The sequence below is a fragment of the Mirounga leonina genome, unplaced genomic scaffold (genome assembly GCF_011800145.1).
Source record: "Mirounga leonina isolate KUSES-001 unplaced genomic scaffold, KU_Mleo_1.0 Mir_488, whole genome shotgun sequence".
Taxonomy (NCBI): Eukaryota; Metazoa; Chordata; class Mammalia; order Carnivora; family Phocidae; genus Mirounga; species Mirounga leonina.
The window spans coordinates 415,373-431,480 of record NW_023270777.1 but is presented as its reverse complement, the minus strand read 5'-3'; the positions used below and the strand labels follow the sequence as shown (position 1 = coordinate 431,480).

General features: G+C 67.2%; 2 protein-coding genes across 2 annotated transcripts in view; one reads left to right on the top strand and one right to left on the bottom strand.

The window, feature by feature from the left end:
• Window positions 1-5,986, top strand: part of MYBBP1A (MYB binding protein 1a) — a 13,132-nt gene extending 7,146 nt beyond the window's left edge. Inside the window, exons 14-26 of the mRNA XM_034989329.1 lie at window positions 534-630; window positions 714-865; window positions 1,126-1,206; window positions 1,278-1,427; window positions 1,508-1,684; window positions 1,767-1,924; window positions 2,756-2,993; window positions 3,160-3,285; window positions 3,364-3,432; window positions 3,937-4,050; window positions 4,188-4,289; window positions 4,913-5,049; window positions 5,185-5,986. Coding sequence (XP_034845220.1) covers window positions 534-630; window positions 714-865; window positions 1,126-1,206; window positions 1,278-1,427; window positions 1,508-1,684; window positions 1,767-1,924; window positions 2,756-2,993; window positions 3,160-3,285; window positions 3,364-3,432; window positions 3,937-4,050; window positions 4,188-4,289; window positions 4,913-5,049; window positions 5,185-5,743 — 2,160 coding nt within the window. The 3' untranslated portion in view covers window positions 5,744-5,986. The remainder of the gene's footprint in view (window positions 1-533; window positions 631-713; window positions 866-1,125; window positions 1,207-1,277; window positions 1,428-1,507; window positions 1,685-1,766; window positions 1,925-2,755; window positions 2,994-3,159; window positions 3,286-3,363; window positions 3,433-3,936; window positions 4,051-4,187; window positions 4,290-4,912; window positions 5,050-5,184) is intronic.
• The window catches only part of SPNS2 (sphingolipid transporter 2), a 19,090-nt gene continuing 8,863 nt past the window's right edge, over window positions 5,882-16,108 (bottom strand). Inside the window, exons 4-14 of the mRNA XM_034989291.1 lie at window positions 15,788-15,924; window positions 11,983-12,134; window positions 11,743-11,809; window positions 10,686-10,828; window positions 10,351-10,503; window positions 10,053-10,242; window positions 9,697-9,762; window positions 8,194-8,292; window positions 7,960-8,123; window positions 7,536-7,582; window positions 5,882-7,036 (exon numbers count right to left, since the gene is read on the bottom strand). Coding sequence (XP_034845182.1) covers window positions 7,540-7,582; window positions 7,960-8,123; window positions 8,194-8,292; window positions 9,697-9,762; window positions 10,053-10,242; window positions 10,351-10,503; window positions 10,686-10,828; window positions 11,743-11,809; window positions 11,983-12,134; window positions 15,788-15,924 — 1,214 coding nt within the window. The 3' untranslated portion in view covers window positions 5,882-7,036; window positions 7,536-7,539. The remainder of the gene's footprint in view (window positions 7,037-7,535; window positions 7,583-7,959; window positions 8,124-8,193; window positions 8,293-9,696; window positions 9,763-10,052; window positions 10,243-10,350; window positions 10,504-10,685; window positions 10,829-11,742; window positions 11,810-11,982; window positions 12,135-15,787; window positions 15,925-16,108) is intronic.

Sequence of the window (16,108 nt, the reverse complement as noted above, 5' to 3'; positions counted from 1 at the left end):
TGCATGTGGGTGCACACGCGGGGGCCTCGGTGCCCCTTCCAGTCCCAGCGTTGGCCTCTGATGACCGCAGGCCGCCGCTGGGTGTGGGACGCGCTGAGCACCTGCCCGCCCCGGGGCTCTCAGCTTGCCGTGAGCTGCGTGTGCGGCCCCCTGGATGAAGGGTTCCGGGCAGAGATGGGCCGGCTGCACTCCGCCACACTGGCCACGCAGGGAAGCTGCGTGCTGCACTGTGAGGGATCCCGCAGGCGGTCTTAGGCTCCCCCGACTCCCTGGGTGGTGGCTGCAGTCTGGGCTCACCCAGCACAGTGGGGCAAAAGTAGCTTGCAATTAGCTCCGGTTAACAAATCCCGGTCCTTTGTAGTGACATTGCGGTAAGGGTGGGGGGAGATCTAGTCTTGCCAGGCTCCCTGCTCCTCCGGGCGGCCTGTTGGGTACAAAGGCTGTGGGCACCTGGGGTCCTCCCTCTGGGGTGGGAGGGGCTCGGCAAGACTGGGAGTGGGGCCAGCCCCTGATCCTGTCCTCGCCCCGCACAGTCCCCTGCAGAGAGCTGTGACCTCCTGGGAGACATCCAGACCTGCATCAAGAAGAGTCTGGGGGAGAAGACCCGCCGGACCCGCTCCAAGGCTGCCAGTGGGTCACTGCCCCCGGGGCGGGTGGGCAGAGTACACCCCGGGCCCAGCATGGACCCCGGGCTCAGCCTCTCCCGCCTACAGCCCCCCAGGAGCCGCCGTGGGTGGAGGTGCTGGTGGAGATCCTGCTGGCTCTTCTGGCCCAGCCCAGCCACCTGATGCGCCAGGTGGCCCGGAGTGTGTTCAGCCACATCTGCGCCCACCTGACCCCGCGTGCTCTGCAGCTGATCTTGGACGTAAGTTGAGGCGTGTGAGGAAACAGGAGAGGGCTTGCCCAACAGCAGGGTCCCTCCTGGGCAGTGTGAGCCGCAGAGCACATGGGAGCCTCGCTGGGCACTGCTGTGCACGCCCGTCCCGCAGGGTGTGCCCTTCTCTCCCGGGCTCCGTTTTCCTCCCCAAGATGGGGGCCTTTTGGCCAAAACCGGACAGGGCCCGGTCAGGGGAGGGTAGAGGGTCTTTGGCAACAGATGGGTCAGCCGTTGGGGAATCTGTTCAGGTGCTGAACCCCGACAAGAGTCCAGACGAAGACAGCGTGGTGATCACAGACGACTCCGAGAAGCAGCTGGAGAGTGGGGAGGTGCGTGCCGGGAGGGCGGGACGGGCGGACACAGGGCAGGTGACGGGAGGCATCACGAAGGGACCCTGCAGGACAAGAGCTCAGACAGTGAGGACGAGAGACACTCAGCCGGCGACGAGGACAGCGACGAGGAGGACAGCGATGAGGAGGACCGGGACGGGGATGTGGACCAGGGCTTCCGGGAGCAGCTCATGGCCGTGCTGCAGGCGGGGAAGGCGCTGGTGAGTGGCGGGGGCGGGGGGGCGGGAGACCCTGCGCCTGCAGCCTGCGGCCGGCCGCTCAGCGGGTGTGTGTCCCTCAGGGCGCGGTGGACGGGGAGGACGACGACGATGAGGAGCTGGGGGATGAGGCCATGATGGCCCTGGATCAGAGCCTCGCTAGCCTCTTCGCCGAGCAGAAGCTACGCATCCAGGCCCGGAAGGACGAGAAGAACAAGCTGCGGAAGGAGAAGGTGCTCCGGCGAGACTTCCAGATCCGGGTGAGCGCGAGAGCCGCCAGCAGGGCGTCCCCCGCCCCCCGCCCCCGCCTCGCACCCGCTGACCCGCCCGTGCCGGCCCCAGGTCCTGGACCTGGTCGAGGTGCTGGTGACCAAGCAGCCAGAGAACCCGCTGGTCCTGGAGCTCCTGGAGCCCCTGCTGGACGTCATCCGGCGCAGCATGCGCACCAGCAGCTCCAAGCAAGAGCAGGACCTCCTGCACAAGACAGCGCGCATCTTCACGTGAGTGTCGCGGCCAGCATAGGCCGCTGCCCAGGCTCCGTGCCAGACACGTGGTTCTGGGGACCGGGGCCGTGGCAGGGGCTGGATGGGAGACAGGAGCGCAGAGCGTGGGGGCGCCCGACCCAGTCTCGAGGTACCGGGAGCCGTCACGTTCCCCAGGCCTGGAGGCCGTGGGCGAGGGCGGAAGGCTGTCGCTCCATGGGGACGGGTCAGGCGCGGGCGGAGCAGAGCCTCAGGGACCAGACGCAGCGGTGTTCTCAGCGAGGGCTTTGGCCGGGGCAGCTCTGCCTTTAGGAACAGGCAGTGGGTGGGCTGTTGGGGAGGGGGCCCCGCAGGAAAGAGGATGTGGGGGTGCGGACCTGCCTTCCCGAGCGCGGATGTGGCCCGGGGCCTTGAGGGGCCGAGCGAATGTCACGGAGATGCTGGTGGAGCGGGACAGACTGCGCACCCCCCGGCGCCCCCCCGACCTGTCTCCTGGCCGGCCCCAGGTCGCGCTTGCTCGGCTAGCTGTCCCCGCCGCCTGCCGGGGTTGAGGTGGTTGCGTGACCTAGTTCTTGTGCCCTGAGCACCGCAGACCCGAGTCTTAGGGCCCGATGCCCCGAGCCAGGGGAGGGTGTCAGGTTTGCCCGTGGGTAGGCTTAGCCCCGGAGCCGGTTTCTCCTCCGGCTCATCCTGGGCGCCTGCCCCTGCCGCCGTGGCCAGTCCCTGTCTCCCTGCCTGTGGACTGCGGACGCGCGTGTCCCCCCCCCCGCTCCCCCCGGCGCTGGCTCTGCTCGGCGGGGAGGGCCACGAGGGGGACACGTGGTGACCGCTCCGCCCACGGCCCCACAGACACCTGTGTCGCTCCCGGCATTGCTGCCACGATGTGGGCCGCGGCGTGGGCTCTCTGTACGCGCAGGTGGGGCAGCTGGTGCAGCAGGCCGGCCGCCAGGCCGACGCCTCCGTCTCCCTGTACCACTTCAACGCGGCCCTCTATCTGCTCCGCGTTTTGAAGGGCGGTGTTGCCGCCGCCTCGGCCTGCCAGCCCCAGAAGAAGGAGAAAGCCGGCCCCAGGCCCAAGGGCCCAGAGGTGAGCTGGCCCTGGCCCAGGAGGCCTCGGCAGCCGGGACCACCTGCCCGGCTCACGGAGGGGGAGTGGAGGCCACGGCTCCCGGGACCCGGCTCTCAGCCCCCTGCGGACGGCCCTGCCCCGCACTCGGCCCGGCATCACGCGGGCACGCTCTACCCTGGCACAGGCTTCCGGCTGCTTGGATCTGAGCCTCGTGACCCCGATCTACTCCTCAGCGCTGATCTCCTTCCTGACCAGGCGCAACAGCCCGCTCACCATCCCGATGTTCCTCAGCCTCTTCTCCCGGCACCCAGTGCGTGTGGGGGCCGGTCCTCCCCGGGGCCCCGTTCGGCACGGGGCCCGGCTCACGGCCCCGTCGTTCCCTCCGTAGGTGCTCTGTAAGAGCCTGCTCCCCGTCGTGATCCAGCACGTGACGGGCCAGGCGCGGCCCCGCCATGAGGTAGGGACTTCCCGGATCCCAGCCCCGGGCCTGTGGGAATTACCCGCATGACTCGCCTTAGGCCGGGTGTTTGGGAGGCCCGGGAGGTGCCCTGCGAGGGCGGACCCACCCCTGCCTTTCTGACCTGGCCCTGCCGTTGGCACAGAGTCACTGTCGGGAGGGGAAGCTTTGCACCCCCCAACCACCCGCCCCCTGGGGTGGCCTGAGCCCCGAGCGCCTTAACATGCACGCTTGGACCTGGCTGTCCCCTGGGGCCGGGCTGACGGGCAGGCCTGGGGGGGTGGGATGGGGGCTCGTGAGGCTGCAGGAGGGTGGCACTGAGCCGGTGAGTGGGCCGGGCACTGTCCCCACTGCCCCTGCCTGAGCAGAGGGCCCAGGCGGTGGCTGCACCCAGAGCTGCCAGGACAGGTGGTGGGACCCGGAGCAGGAGCTTGGGGCCCGTGGGGGCTGCCTGTGGCTCCGCGAGCTCCGGGTCTGTGCACTGAGGCCCCCGTGGCCCTCCAGGCCCAAGCCTGCATGCTGCTCCAGAAGGCCTTGCCCACGCGGGAGCTGCGGCTGTGCTTCGAGGACCCTGAGTGGGAGGAGCTGGTCAGCCAGGTCCTGGCGCAGGTCACGGAGGTAAGGGCTGTGGGGTCCCTGCCCACATTCCCATCCCGAGTGGGTCTCTGGCGCCCTGGGCCTCGGCTGGGTCTGGGCTGCGCCCAGCAGTGTTCCCTCTCTCGAGGCTTTGGTGTTGAGCGGGTGTCTCCCCCTAGAACCTGCGGACACTGGGTGAGGCACAGACCAAGTCGGAGCAGCAGAAAGAGCTGTCCTCCTTGGGGCTGCTCAACACCCTCTTCAGGACCATCCATCAGGAGGTGGGAGACCGTCCCTACACGGGCCAGGAGGCGGGTGGGCGAGCGGGGAGCGTGGGCAGGGTTGAGGGTGAGCCCGCCCCACAGGAGGGCCCTGGGAAGGGCCCGGCAGGCAGGTGTCTAGGCCCGGGGGTGCTGGGCACATGGAGGGAGGCGCTCGTGGGCCGTGAGGCAGCTGGCGCGGCGGTTACCCCGTCCAGCCCAGGAGGGAAGGCCTGCAGGTCCTCCGTGAGGACGCTGGCCGGAGCCCACATGCAGGGCACCACGGGGAGGGGACGTCTGGGCCAAGGCCATGTGGGCCACGGGCACGCCCAGGGAGCAGCCCAGAGAGAGGCCGAGAAGAGCCAGGAGGGGGGTTCTGGAGGCCAGTGGGTTTCGGAATTAACCCATTCAGTGCGCGGCAGACAGGCGCAGCGGGAAGGCGAGCTTGGAGCGGAGGGAGGCCTGAGTGGGGAGCAAGAAGTCGGGCCTGTGCCTGTGGGCGGCGGGAGCAACCGCGGCTCAGGGGCTCTTCCCTCCGAGGTGAGGCAGGAGAGGCGGCGAGGGTGGGAGGACGGGGGACCCAGAGCCAGGAGTGTCCCCCGCCTCTGATCACTGCTGCAGCCACCATGTCCCCTGTCCCGCAGAAGCTGACCGTGGACCTGACTGCCGTGCTGGGCGTGCTGCAGAGTCAGCAGCAGAAGCTGCCGTCGGGGGAGCGCGCGGGCGGTTCTAGCCGCCTCTGCGACCTCTACTGGCAGGCCATGAAGGCCCTCGGGGTCCAGTAGGTCCTGGGAGGGGCTGGGGACGCCCTCGTGCTGCACGCGCTCTGACGTGGGTGCCTCGGGGTCCCGTGGAGCGCAGGGGGGTCACTCCCCTCCCCGCCGCACACTTCCTTACTCGGCACGCGGTCTCCTAGGCGCCCCAAGGCGGAGAAGAAGGACACCAAGCAAGTCCCCAGCGTCACACAGAGCCCCATTAGCACGAAGAGGAAGAAAAAGGGGTTTTTGCCAGAGACCAAGAAGCGCAAGAAGCGCAAGTCAGAGGGTGCGGCGCCCGAGGAGGAGGCCAAGCCCGCAGCCTCCGGGGGGGACCAGCCCCCCAGCACAGGCAAGAAGAGGAGGAACAAGAGGAAGGCCCGGAGTCCGGCCCAGGCCCAGGCGACACCTGCCACCAAGAGGCCGGTCTCAGACACCACCAGCACCGGCCCTGCCACTCCGGCCACAACCCCAAAGCTGCAGAAGAAAAAGCGGAGGCTGTCCCAGGGGCACGGAGCCACGCCCGGGTCCCCCGCGGCACCTGCCGGCAAGAAGCCGCCTCAGAAGGATCTGCCGGAGAAGGGCGTGTCTGGCAAGTCGCCCCAGTCCGCGCTGCCGCGGAAGAAGGCCAGGCTGTCTTTGGTCAGCAGGAGCCCCAGCCTCCTCCAGAGCGGGGCCAAGAGAAAGAAAGCGTCGCTCAAGAAGGCCAGGAAGCCCTGAGCCCCCCGGTTTGCGCCGCATGAAGTACCAGCGTCCAGCACCGGCGGGAGCGTGTCCGCGGGGCCCCTCGTGTCCCCACCCCAGGCTGCCCTGCCCTGGGAGCCAGCGCGGCGTGGTTTAAATAGGTTTATTCCTTCATTTACAAGAGGAATGTATTTGGCTTCTCTTAAGACTCTGAGATTCACAATCAGCAGCTCTAAAAAATAAAGGAGCGGCTTGGCTTCCGGAAGGAAGAACAGGCAACACTTGGACTGGTTCTTGTACAACAAGAAAACGTCGCTGGGGGTCCCACCCGGTAGGTGCCCCGGAGCCCGCACATGCTGAAGCCGCACCAGCTGCTCGGCACGGGCCGGGCGGCTTGCGGGGGCTCCTGCGGCCACCTGGGTTCCAGCCGCCGTGCGGGGAGCGCGGGGAGCGGGCAGAGGAGCAGCGCAGACGGTGGGCGGCCCACGTGCGGGGTGGGCCTCGACCCCCCGGCCCTGGCCTGGGGCAGGAAGCCTCGTGGGGTGGCCACGTCCTCGTCAGCCAGAGCCCTGGCAGCTGCCGTGCGGGTTCTGGGAATAGTCCCCTGGGTCCTGCCCCTGGAAGGGCCCAGTCTGGGGGGGGGCAGGAGTCTGTGCCAGGGGTGGGGGAGGGGAGGCGGGCGGCCACGGGGCTCGGGCCTGGGGACATAGGTGGGGTGGAGATGCCGCCAGGGCCTTCGCCCCCGGAGATGCCAGCCCCCTGGCGGATGGCCCGACGGGGGGGGGGTACCCTGTGGGCATAGAGCCAGCCGGGCAGCCGAGACCCGTGTCCTCTGAGGGGGACCAGCCAGGCTCTGCCCGGTTGAGTCCGTCCCCGAGCCTGAGGTGCCGCCCTGAGGCTGGACCGCCTTCTCTCCGCGGTCCGGGAGCCCTGTGTCTTCAAAGCTGCCACGTGGGGAGGTCCAGCCGCCGGGCCCCGCAGGCTGGGGAGGGCAGAGGCCTGCCCGGGACCCCGTAAGGCGGGGACAGGCCAGGCTCTCCCCACATGCCTGGTGGGGGCTGTCTTCGTCCCGGGCCCCGGGGGGTCTGCAGCCCGGCCCTGGGGCTGGGAGTCTGTCCAGCCACACGGCTCCCCCACACACAGCCTTCCGTGCTCGTTGGGGACCCGGTCTCTCGGAGCCATGGCCACTCCACAGCCACAGACCAGAGAGGGTGGGTGGCCAGCCTCGGGTCCCACAGAAAGCTCCGAGGCGGCCCAGCGGGGCCGGGGTGCCATGGCACGCCTCCCAAGCAGGGTGACCGTGAGGGCTCTTCGCTGTCCCAGAGGCACCTAGAAAGAGGGGCCAGGTCACGGGGGCTTTGAGAGGAGCCAGCCCGGACCCACACCCCCCATCGTCCTCCTGCCGTGTGAAGAAACAGGCCTGCCTTCTCTGCATCCAGGGGATGAGGGGGTGGTGACCTTGGATCCTGCGCTGCTGGGAAGTGCGGCCCCTGGAGGCCAGGCCCAGAGGAAGGTCAGCTTCAGGGCCTGGCGCGCTTCTTGGAGAGCTCGGCAGGACAGAGTCCCGGATGGGGTAGGGGTTCCTGCCAGTCCCAGCCCTGACCCCTGCCCCCAGCCCTTCTGAGGAAGGAAGGGGGAGCCTGCCCGCCCCCGTGACCCAGCAAGCCAACGCGGGCCACTTCAAGAGGAAGGGGGCCAAGCCTAGGTTTGGTAGGAGGTGCCCCAGAAGCTGCTCCCGCTTCCAGAACATTCCCCGGGACCCCCACAAGGTGCAGCCCTGACCCCTCCCCTCCCGCCAGGAGCTGCTGCGCCCGCCGCCTGCACTCACGGCCTCAGACTTTGATGGATGCGGGCGGCATCGCCAGCTGGTTCACCCTGGGGGAGAGACGGGCGGGGGTCAAGGTGGCGGATCAGCGGCGGCCGGGCCCGGGCACTGCTCTGGCACATCGCATCTCGGGGGCCGGCTGGCCGGACGTGCCGGGCAGGGACCTCGTCAGCCCCAGGGGAAGGTGGGAGAGCCCAGGGGTGGGGAGAGGAGAGACAGGAGTGAAGAGGAGAGAAGAAAGAAGTCAGAAAACCAGAGGAGGGTGCCGGGCACCGCGCAGCTCCTGCCCTGAAGCCCATGCCCCGTGTGCGCGCGTCTGCAGGCGACCGCGGCGGCCCCTCCCGCAGGCTGGGCGGCCAGGGGACGCTGCGCGCCCCCCGCCACCAGGTGTCCCACCCCGCCAGCAGGCCCGCCCCGGCCCACTCACTGCTGCTCAGCCTTGGCGCGGTCGCCGAGGAAGAAGAGGGCCGTGGCCAGGAAGAACATGCCGCCCAGGACCACCACGAAGGGGCAGAGCATGAGCGCGTAGCCCAGGCTCAGGAACTCCCAGAGCGGAGAGTCCTTGGTGCTCTGGCGGATCAGGTCCGAGATCTGTGGGGGTGGGAGCGTGTCAGGGGGCGCCTCCCAAAGCCGCCCCCACCTGGCCGTGCCTGCTACTCACAAAGCCGATGAGGTAGGGGCTCCCGGCGTCCCCCAGCAGGTGGGAGGTGAAGCTCTGCAGGGCGACGGCCGTGGCTCGTCTCGTGGGGATGACCACGTACTGTGCAAGAGGCAGCGGGTCAGAGCCCAGGGGCCACAACCAGCGGCCTCATCTCTGGGGTCACCGCACTCCTAGGGTCCCACACCCCGGACTTCCCGGGGCCTCCCCACCCTGGCTGCTTGAGGCTCTGCCCTGGGCTTGTGGCGGGGACCCCATGCAGGGGTCGCAGGAAACGGAGGCCCGGCACACAGATGACACGTGGACTGTGGCAGCGCTGGGACCAGAGCCCGCAAGCTGAAGACCACGCCGGTCCCCGTCCACAAGGACACGGCGGGGCCTAGGCTGGCCTGCCTGGATGGCCTCCACTCCGACCCCCGGGTGCCCCCAGGCCCCAGAGCCGGGAGCCTCCCAGGCCAGGCAGGCCCTCCGAAGCCTCAGAGCAGCGGGGTGGGTGGCCGGCCACAGGGCCCCTCATTCCAGGGCTGGGGGAAGGGCGGCTGGTCCGATGGGATGGCGTGGCCCATTTCCAGCAGTGATTAGTCATGGGGCTGTGACACTTAATAAAATGGGACATGATTTCCCTGGGACCCCAGAGGCAGGCACGGGGGTCCCGCCCGGCGCCACAGACTCACTCCCTCCTTCACTCTCACCCCCCACCACCGGCCTGGCTCCCCGTGAGGAGGGGTCTGAGTCAGACCCCCCACCTCCTCCCACGGATGGAAGCCTGGCCCCCAGTGAAGCAGACGTGCAGGGGAGCTCAGGTGAAGCCGGGCAGGCTTCCTGGAAGAGAGCCGGCAGGACCCCCAGCGCCAGGCCGACTCTGATCTCCTGGGCCGTCCCATATGTGGCCCCAAGCCCCAAGGGACACTTCCCCCCGCCGCCCTGCCGCCCTGGCGGCTCCCAGACACGCTCCCCACCGCAGGCCCCACGCTCCCTTCTCCCAGCCCCTCCTGGCCCTGACCGGGAGGGCCCCCAAGGACGGGAGCTGCAGGCACCCCGCCCCTCAGACTGCCTGCTGCAAGTTATTGGGGCCACACCCCCTGCCACTGCTCAGACGGCCCTTTGTCCCTGGCTGGCTGGTCTGGCACCCATTGTTGGCCCCGTGAACACGGCCTCTGTCCGCCCGGCCCGGCCGCGGGCGCTCGGGCAGGCGCGCCTGGGCCCCGGGCTGGGCTGGGAGGACGGGGCGCCGGGAGCTCAGACCGGGGGAGGAGCTAGCCAGCAGCACCCCCTCAGGCCAGCCTGGCACTGCCAGCCTCCTGGCCACGCGGAGCCTGCGGACAGCCCTCTCCCCCCCCAGTCCCATCCCGGCCCTCTGCTTGCCCAGGCTTCTGCCTCCAGGCCGGCTGCCCCAGCTTGTCCGGCCTGCTGTCCACCCTCCACAGGCCCTGCCAGCCTCCCGCCCCTTCACCACCCTCTCCAAGGCTGCCCCCGGGGCCCAGAAGCCTGGGTCGGCCGCCTCACCATGAGGATGTCCGCGGTGATGGCCCAGTTAGAAAAGAGCAGTGTCTCCCCAACAAAGATGCAGATCTGTCCGGGAGAGACCAGAACAGACATCGCAGCCCTCGCCTGGCTGTTGGCAGGGAGCCCCCCAAGCCTCCCACCCCGCCCCGGGGTCTGCAGCGCCGAGCACGCAGGCTCACAGGAATTCGCAGGATACGGGGGACTTGAAGGTGTGCCGGTGGCCCGGAAGGACGCCCAGGGCCCTGGAGAGGCCCTGGACAGAGTGCGGACGGGTGGGCAGCGCACAGGAGCCAGACTGCACGTCCTCCGCCAGAGGCCGACCCCCACCCCACCCGTGCACCCCCCACTGCACTCACATAGGCACCCACGATGCTACTCTTGGCAGCCACGAAAATGAGGCAGATGAAGATGGCAGAGCCCAGCATGCCCACAGCACACACCAGCGGGTCGGCCCGCTGGGTCCGCAGGCGGCAGCAGCGTGTGGCTCCTGCCCCCGTGGCCACACCCAGAAAGCCAGTGAAGCAGGTGATGGCCCCGAAGATGAGGCTGTGGGGACAGAGGCAGGGGGCACGGCTCGGCGCGGGGTCAGGCTGGGCGGAGGGCGGCACTCCCGCACGGCACCCCTCGCCACCCCGGCCCCCAGCCCGGCCCCACCTGTCCTTGGCCCCACACGGCGGGTTGCTGCACGTCTCCGCCACCTTCTGCACGACCTGAGCGCGGTGCAGGTACAACGGGATCCACATGCCCAGGGCCCCTGTGGCGAAGGACACGGCCGACGTGGCCAGGGAGGAGAAGACGTAGCTGCGGCTGAGGAGAGGCCAGGGCAGCGACACTGAGCGGGGCCCCCGGGGCCGCCCTGCCCGCCCCCTCGGGCTCGGGCTGCGGGAGTTAATACCCACCAGGGCCCAAGCGCCACTCTCAGCACCCAGGGCCGCCCCCCGCCCCGGCCCCGTTCCCGTTCCCGCCAGACCCCTCCCGGCAGCACCCACTTGCGGATCAGGGCCTTCATGTCGCGGAGCCATGACGTGTGCACCTTGAGCTGCCCCCCGAGCTGGTCGGCGTGGCCTCTCTTGGTGGCCGGGACCAGGATGAGGATGAGCGTGCCTGTGATCATGCCCATGATGGGGGACACCTGGTGGGGCAGGAGCACAAGGTAGGACCCCAGGCCCCGTCGGGGCTGAGCCGCCAGGAGCTCCTGACGGGCCGTCCAGAGCAGGGGGCGGGATGGGAGGGGAGTGAACGATGGATGGAGGAGGGGGCAGACAGACGAAGGCCCAACAGACTGCTGGATGAGTTAATAGGTGGAAAACCAGAAAGATGGCTGGAAAGACAGACAGACACGCAGAGGGACCGACTCTGGAACCATGATGAGGAGGGGGCCTGCGGGGGGGGCCTGGCGGGCACGGAGCTTCCCGCTGATGATCAGGTAGGTCATGGCTTGGGAGGGGCCCACGTGGTGTCCCGAGTGCAGCCCGAGGTCGGGAACAGAGCTTCCGAGACACCAGCCCACCCCCACCCCCGCTGGAGAGCAGGGAGGCCCGTCCCCCGCCCCCCGCCCCCAAGAGGTCTGCGAGCCCATGGGCGGGGGAGTTCCTCTCCATGTGCCTCATCAAGAAATTCCACGGAGGCTGCTTCCTTCCTGCTTTTGAGGAAAAAACACTTTGTCTTAAGCTTCCGCTCCTCCGCGAGCCTGGGGACCTCTGTTTCCTCTGATTGCACTGTCCTGGGGCCTTGGCAGGCTCGCCTGAACCCTCCCTCAGGACAGGAAGGGGCTCCAGACCCCGGGGGTCCCCACGCAGAGGCCGCGTCTCGGCCTCCCCCTAGCACAGGCCCGGGCTGGAACAGGATGCACCACTGCAGACCTGGACCGTCCTGACAGCGGGAGGGCATCCCTCGTCCTGTCTGACCAGGCCCCTGAGGCCGCAGGACGACCGGGTCTGGCTCCCCAGCGCCCCCAGTACACCGATCTCGGGGGTAGAGGCCTGGAGGCTGAGGCTCTGAGTCTCTGGGGGACCCTGGGCGAGGGCTGGTCGGGGGTGTCCTTACCCGCAGGGCCCAGTGCCAGTCTCCGGCCGCCTGCTTGATGCTGGAGCCCGTGATGTAGCCCAGGCCGCTGCCGAGGACACGGCGCAGGGAGTCAGGCCGCGCGCAGGGGCTGCTCACCAGGGTGGGAGGCAGGCCACCCCCGCCACCCCCCTGCTGGCCACCGCGCGTTTGGGCCGCAGAGCGCCAACCTCAGGGAGAGGCGGTGGTGGGACATCTGCGGGGAGCCGGGGGGAGCCTCACCTGCCCAGCGGGATGGCGAAGTAGAAGACCGAGAGCATGAGCGTGCGCGTGTTCTTGGTGAAGAGGTCGCCTATGATGGTGGGCGCGATGGTGGAGTAGCTGGCCTCGCCAATGCCCACCAGGCCCCGGGACAGGACCAACAGCCAGAAGTGCTGCGGGATGGGCAGACAATGCAGGGCTCACCCTCGGCCCCCACGCCGCTGCCCAGCCCCCGCGGCCCGGCAGGGACTGACCCCGGGCCTCGGCGGATCTGGCCGGGATTCCCACAGGTGGACAGCTGCAGGCGTGGCCCAGACAGACCCCTCGGTGTCCCCACTGCCTCCCCCCAAGGGCAAGACCTCCTCCCCGGGCTCTGGCCCCACCTCGGGAGCCGCACGTCCCACCCCCTGCCCCCGCCCCCAGGCAGGGCAGCCGGGCTGACCCTGGCAGCACGGGGGGCCCTGTGTGCGTGAGGAGCGGGCAGGGCAGCTGGTGGGCTCTGCGACCCCCACCCCCACACACACATCAAAGAGCGAAGCCCAGCTGAGCCGGGAAGGGTGAGGCTGTTCTAGCTGCCAAGGGTCCTCCCCCTATGATGTGGACCCGGCCCCTCCGTCCCCACAGCTGCCCAGGGCCTGAGAACCCAGCCTGGTCATCTTTCCCCGGCCCCACCCTGACCACCCATCCAGCCAGCTTCGCCCACATGCTGCCCTCCTCCAGGTCTCCCGCTTCCCTCTCTCCATCTGCTCATCTCCATCTAGGCCCGCCCCCTGCATGGCCGGACTGCCCATCCAGCCCTGCGCCTCGCACCGTCTCTGTGACCCCCACCTCCTCACCTCAGCCCCTCTCTCTGGGGCTCAGCTGCCCACTGCCTTTGCCTACTTTGCTGTTGGCTGGCTGTCTTATCTTGATTTCTATGAGCTTTTTAGGTATCGTGGGTATTGACCCTTTATGACATATGTGACGAGCGCCGTTCGTCACCTTCCCTTCCGCTTTGTTCGTGGGGTCTGTCTGATCCGATGCTGTCCAGCCTGGTGATTTTCCCCTGATGGCCTCTGGATTGCACATCTTGCTCAGGAAGGCCTGCCCCCTCCCCAAATGATGACAATATTCCTTAATGCATCGTTTGCTAGGTCTTAGAAATTTCCTCGTTCTCCTTGGTATGAGAGCGCGTGGACAGTCCCACGCCTCCCCCAGGAGCCCGCTACATGGTGCGTGCCTTACGCCGTGGCCTCACAACGAGCAGCACTGTGTCCCCCGCATGCTTTCAAAACATGCACCCCAAAGGGACCATTCTGTGCCCTCTGCCCCACACCTTGCTTTGCCCTCATTCACGTGTTCCCGAAGCCCATTTATGCTGCTCGATGTAGATGCAGTTCATGCCCCGGCTGCCGAGAGTCTCACAGCAGGAACGCACCTGTTTCTTCTGCGCATGCCCCCTCTTCTGCCACGAGACCATCACGAACGCCGTGGCACGCGTGCGCCCTGTCCGTGGGACGGAGGGGCCAGGTCCACATCACAGGTCCCCACATCCTCTCTGGGGAGCGCACCTCGCGGGGGGCGGCTGGGGCGCACGCACCGAGGCTTCTGCGGAATCCTGGCGCTTTGCTCTCCAAAGAGGCCCCGCGGCCAAGTCACTGCCTTTGATAACACTTGAATCGGCAGCCCTCCTAACTGTGGCCCATCTGATGGGTGTGAAATGGCACCTGTCGTGGCTTCGGTTTGACTTTCCCCAGCGGCTGGAGTCGAGCACCATCTCCTCCTGCACTTGCTGGGTTCACCACCCTTTGCCCACTTTCCTGCCGGGTTATTTGGCTTTTTTCTTGCGGATTTACAGTTCTAGATTCTTATACTTCGCTTTTTACTTCACTTTCACGTGTCTGGAACTGGTTTTGGACTACGGTTTATCTTTCATCCAGACGGACAGGCAAAGCTGCTAGAGCCGCCTGTGGCGAACCTGTGTTGGGCCCCCGCGGAAGGGCTTCACGGTCAGCCCACCGTCGGGTTAGAACGGCGCTCCGTGAGGACCCACAGGGCGAGCCCCTTCCACGGGCATTTCCCCCGTGTTCTTGGCTGTTGCTGGGCATTTCCTCTGCCAAATCAGCTTCAGAATCACACTGCCGAGGCCCAAGGAGAACGCGCGCGGAGCTGGGACTGTGAGTGCAGGGAGTCCACAGACTAACGGGAGGGGGCGGGGCGGGGGATCGTCTTTCTGCCTCCACCGGCCCGCCCGCACCCCCAGAGCCGCTGGCATCACGGTCCTGGGCTTGCAGCTCCGTTCTGGAAGTGGCACCCAGGGTCAGAGGGCCAGGGGCCTGGCCAGTGGGAGGGCGAGGCCCAGAGGGCCCCAGAGGCGTCTGGTCCGGGCCCCATTTTTGACTGTGGCCTGAAGCCCACCCAGGCCTGATCCTCCTCCGTGAGGCTGTACCCAAACCTGCTGGTTCCTCTCCCCCTGCCTCCAGCCTCTCCCTGCTCCGTGTCACTCTGACTCACCCCTGCCCTCAGGAGGAAGACCAGACCCTCCAACCTGGCATTCGAGGCTCTCCGTGACCTGGTCCCTGCTTTCCTTTCGGGCCAAAACACTCTCCCCATTTGGGGACCCATTACTGCTTCCGTGGGTTTGCTCCCTCTGCCTATCCCACCCACCAAAAGGCCTCACCTCCCTGTCCTGCCTTCCCAGCGCAAATGTCACCTCCTCCAGGAAGCCTTCCCTGCCTCCATAGATTTGAAGAGACTACTGTCTCTTCAGCGAGGACTCTCAGCACTTTGTACATCGTGAAGGCTGTGAGCATGGGGACTCCCGTCCCGTCTTCCCATGCCCAGCCTGGGTGCCCCCAAGGACAGGCACAGGGTCTTCTCCTTTATGCCCAAGGCTGAAAGTGCTTGAAGACAGATCCTGGTCTTCTTCCTCCTCTGTCTCCCTCCACAGCAACCACCACGAGATCATCCTTCCTCAGCTTGAACACTCCTAGTGATGGGAACTCACTACCTCTCAAAGCAACAGGTCTCCCTTGCGGAAGAAAGAACAGAAACTATGATTTGTTCAATCTGCCGTGTTCCAGGGTCTGGGCACAAGGAAACTTCAGGCTGAGAAGAATTCTTTCCGTTTCACAGATGCAGAAGCTGAGGCTCTCCAGATCACAAGACTGAGCGGAAAACAGAGTCGGGACATTCAGACCCAGAACTGTGGGAGCCGAGGGAGAAACACCTTCCTTAAGTCGAGGTGATGCTTGCCACCCTCGGACTCTGACCCGAGCAGTTCGCTGGTTATTGCACAAAGAGCAAACTGTGTACGGGGTGCCTGGCTGGCTCAGTCAATAGAACACACATCTCCTGACCTCGGGGTCATGAGTTCAAGCCCCACGTTAGGCACAGAGTTTACTTAAAAAAAAAAAAAAAAAAAAAAAAAAACCCACCAGAAAAGAGCAAACTGTGCAAGGCGCAGAGAGGCATAGTGACTCACCTGGGGTCACACAGCAAGATGATGGCAGAGCTAGGACTAGAACCAGAGGGCCCTGACTCCTAGACTGGACTGGTTCTGCTGTTCCTCCCCAAATCAGAGGCAGCTCGGAAAGAGGAGGCCACACAGGGCTGCAAGTCCCCCCAGCTCTGGTCAGCACAGGGGAAGGCCCTCCCTGTCTGCAGGGCCAGCTTATAAAAGTACCCGAGACCCCTCATCCCACTGCACTTGGAAGACGCCGTCTGGGGCTCGAGCAAAGAGGATGGAACCCCAGGGTGGACGAAGACAGGTCAGTGAGAGTAGCCGGCACTGGAGGGAACAGGATGTGCGGAGGGCTGTGCGGGGAGGAAGCCCGACAGGCCTCACCTGCTGGGGGATGAAGGAGCTGGAGAAGGTGACTGCAGACCAGAAGAAGATGCCACAGCTGAGGATCACTTTCCTGTTGAAGCGGTCACCCAGGTAGCCGAAGATGGGGGCAGCCACCATGAAGCTGCAGATGAACACTGTGCAGGAAGGGGAGAGTGTGATGGGCGGCAGGGTCCCTGTGGCTGCGCCTAGTGGCCCACACCGCCCCGCCTGAGTCCAGGGGCCAGGGGACAATCTTGGCTGGGGCCAGGGGCCCGCACCGCCCAGCCTGAGTCCAGGGGCCTGGGGACAACCTCGGCTGGGGCCAGGGGCCCACACCGC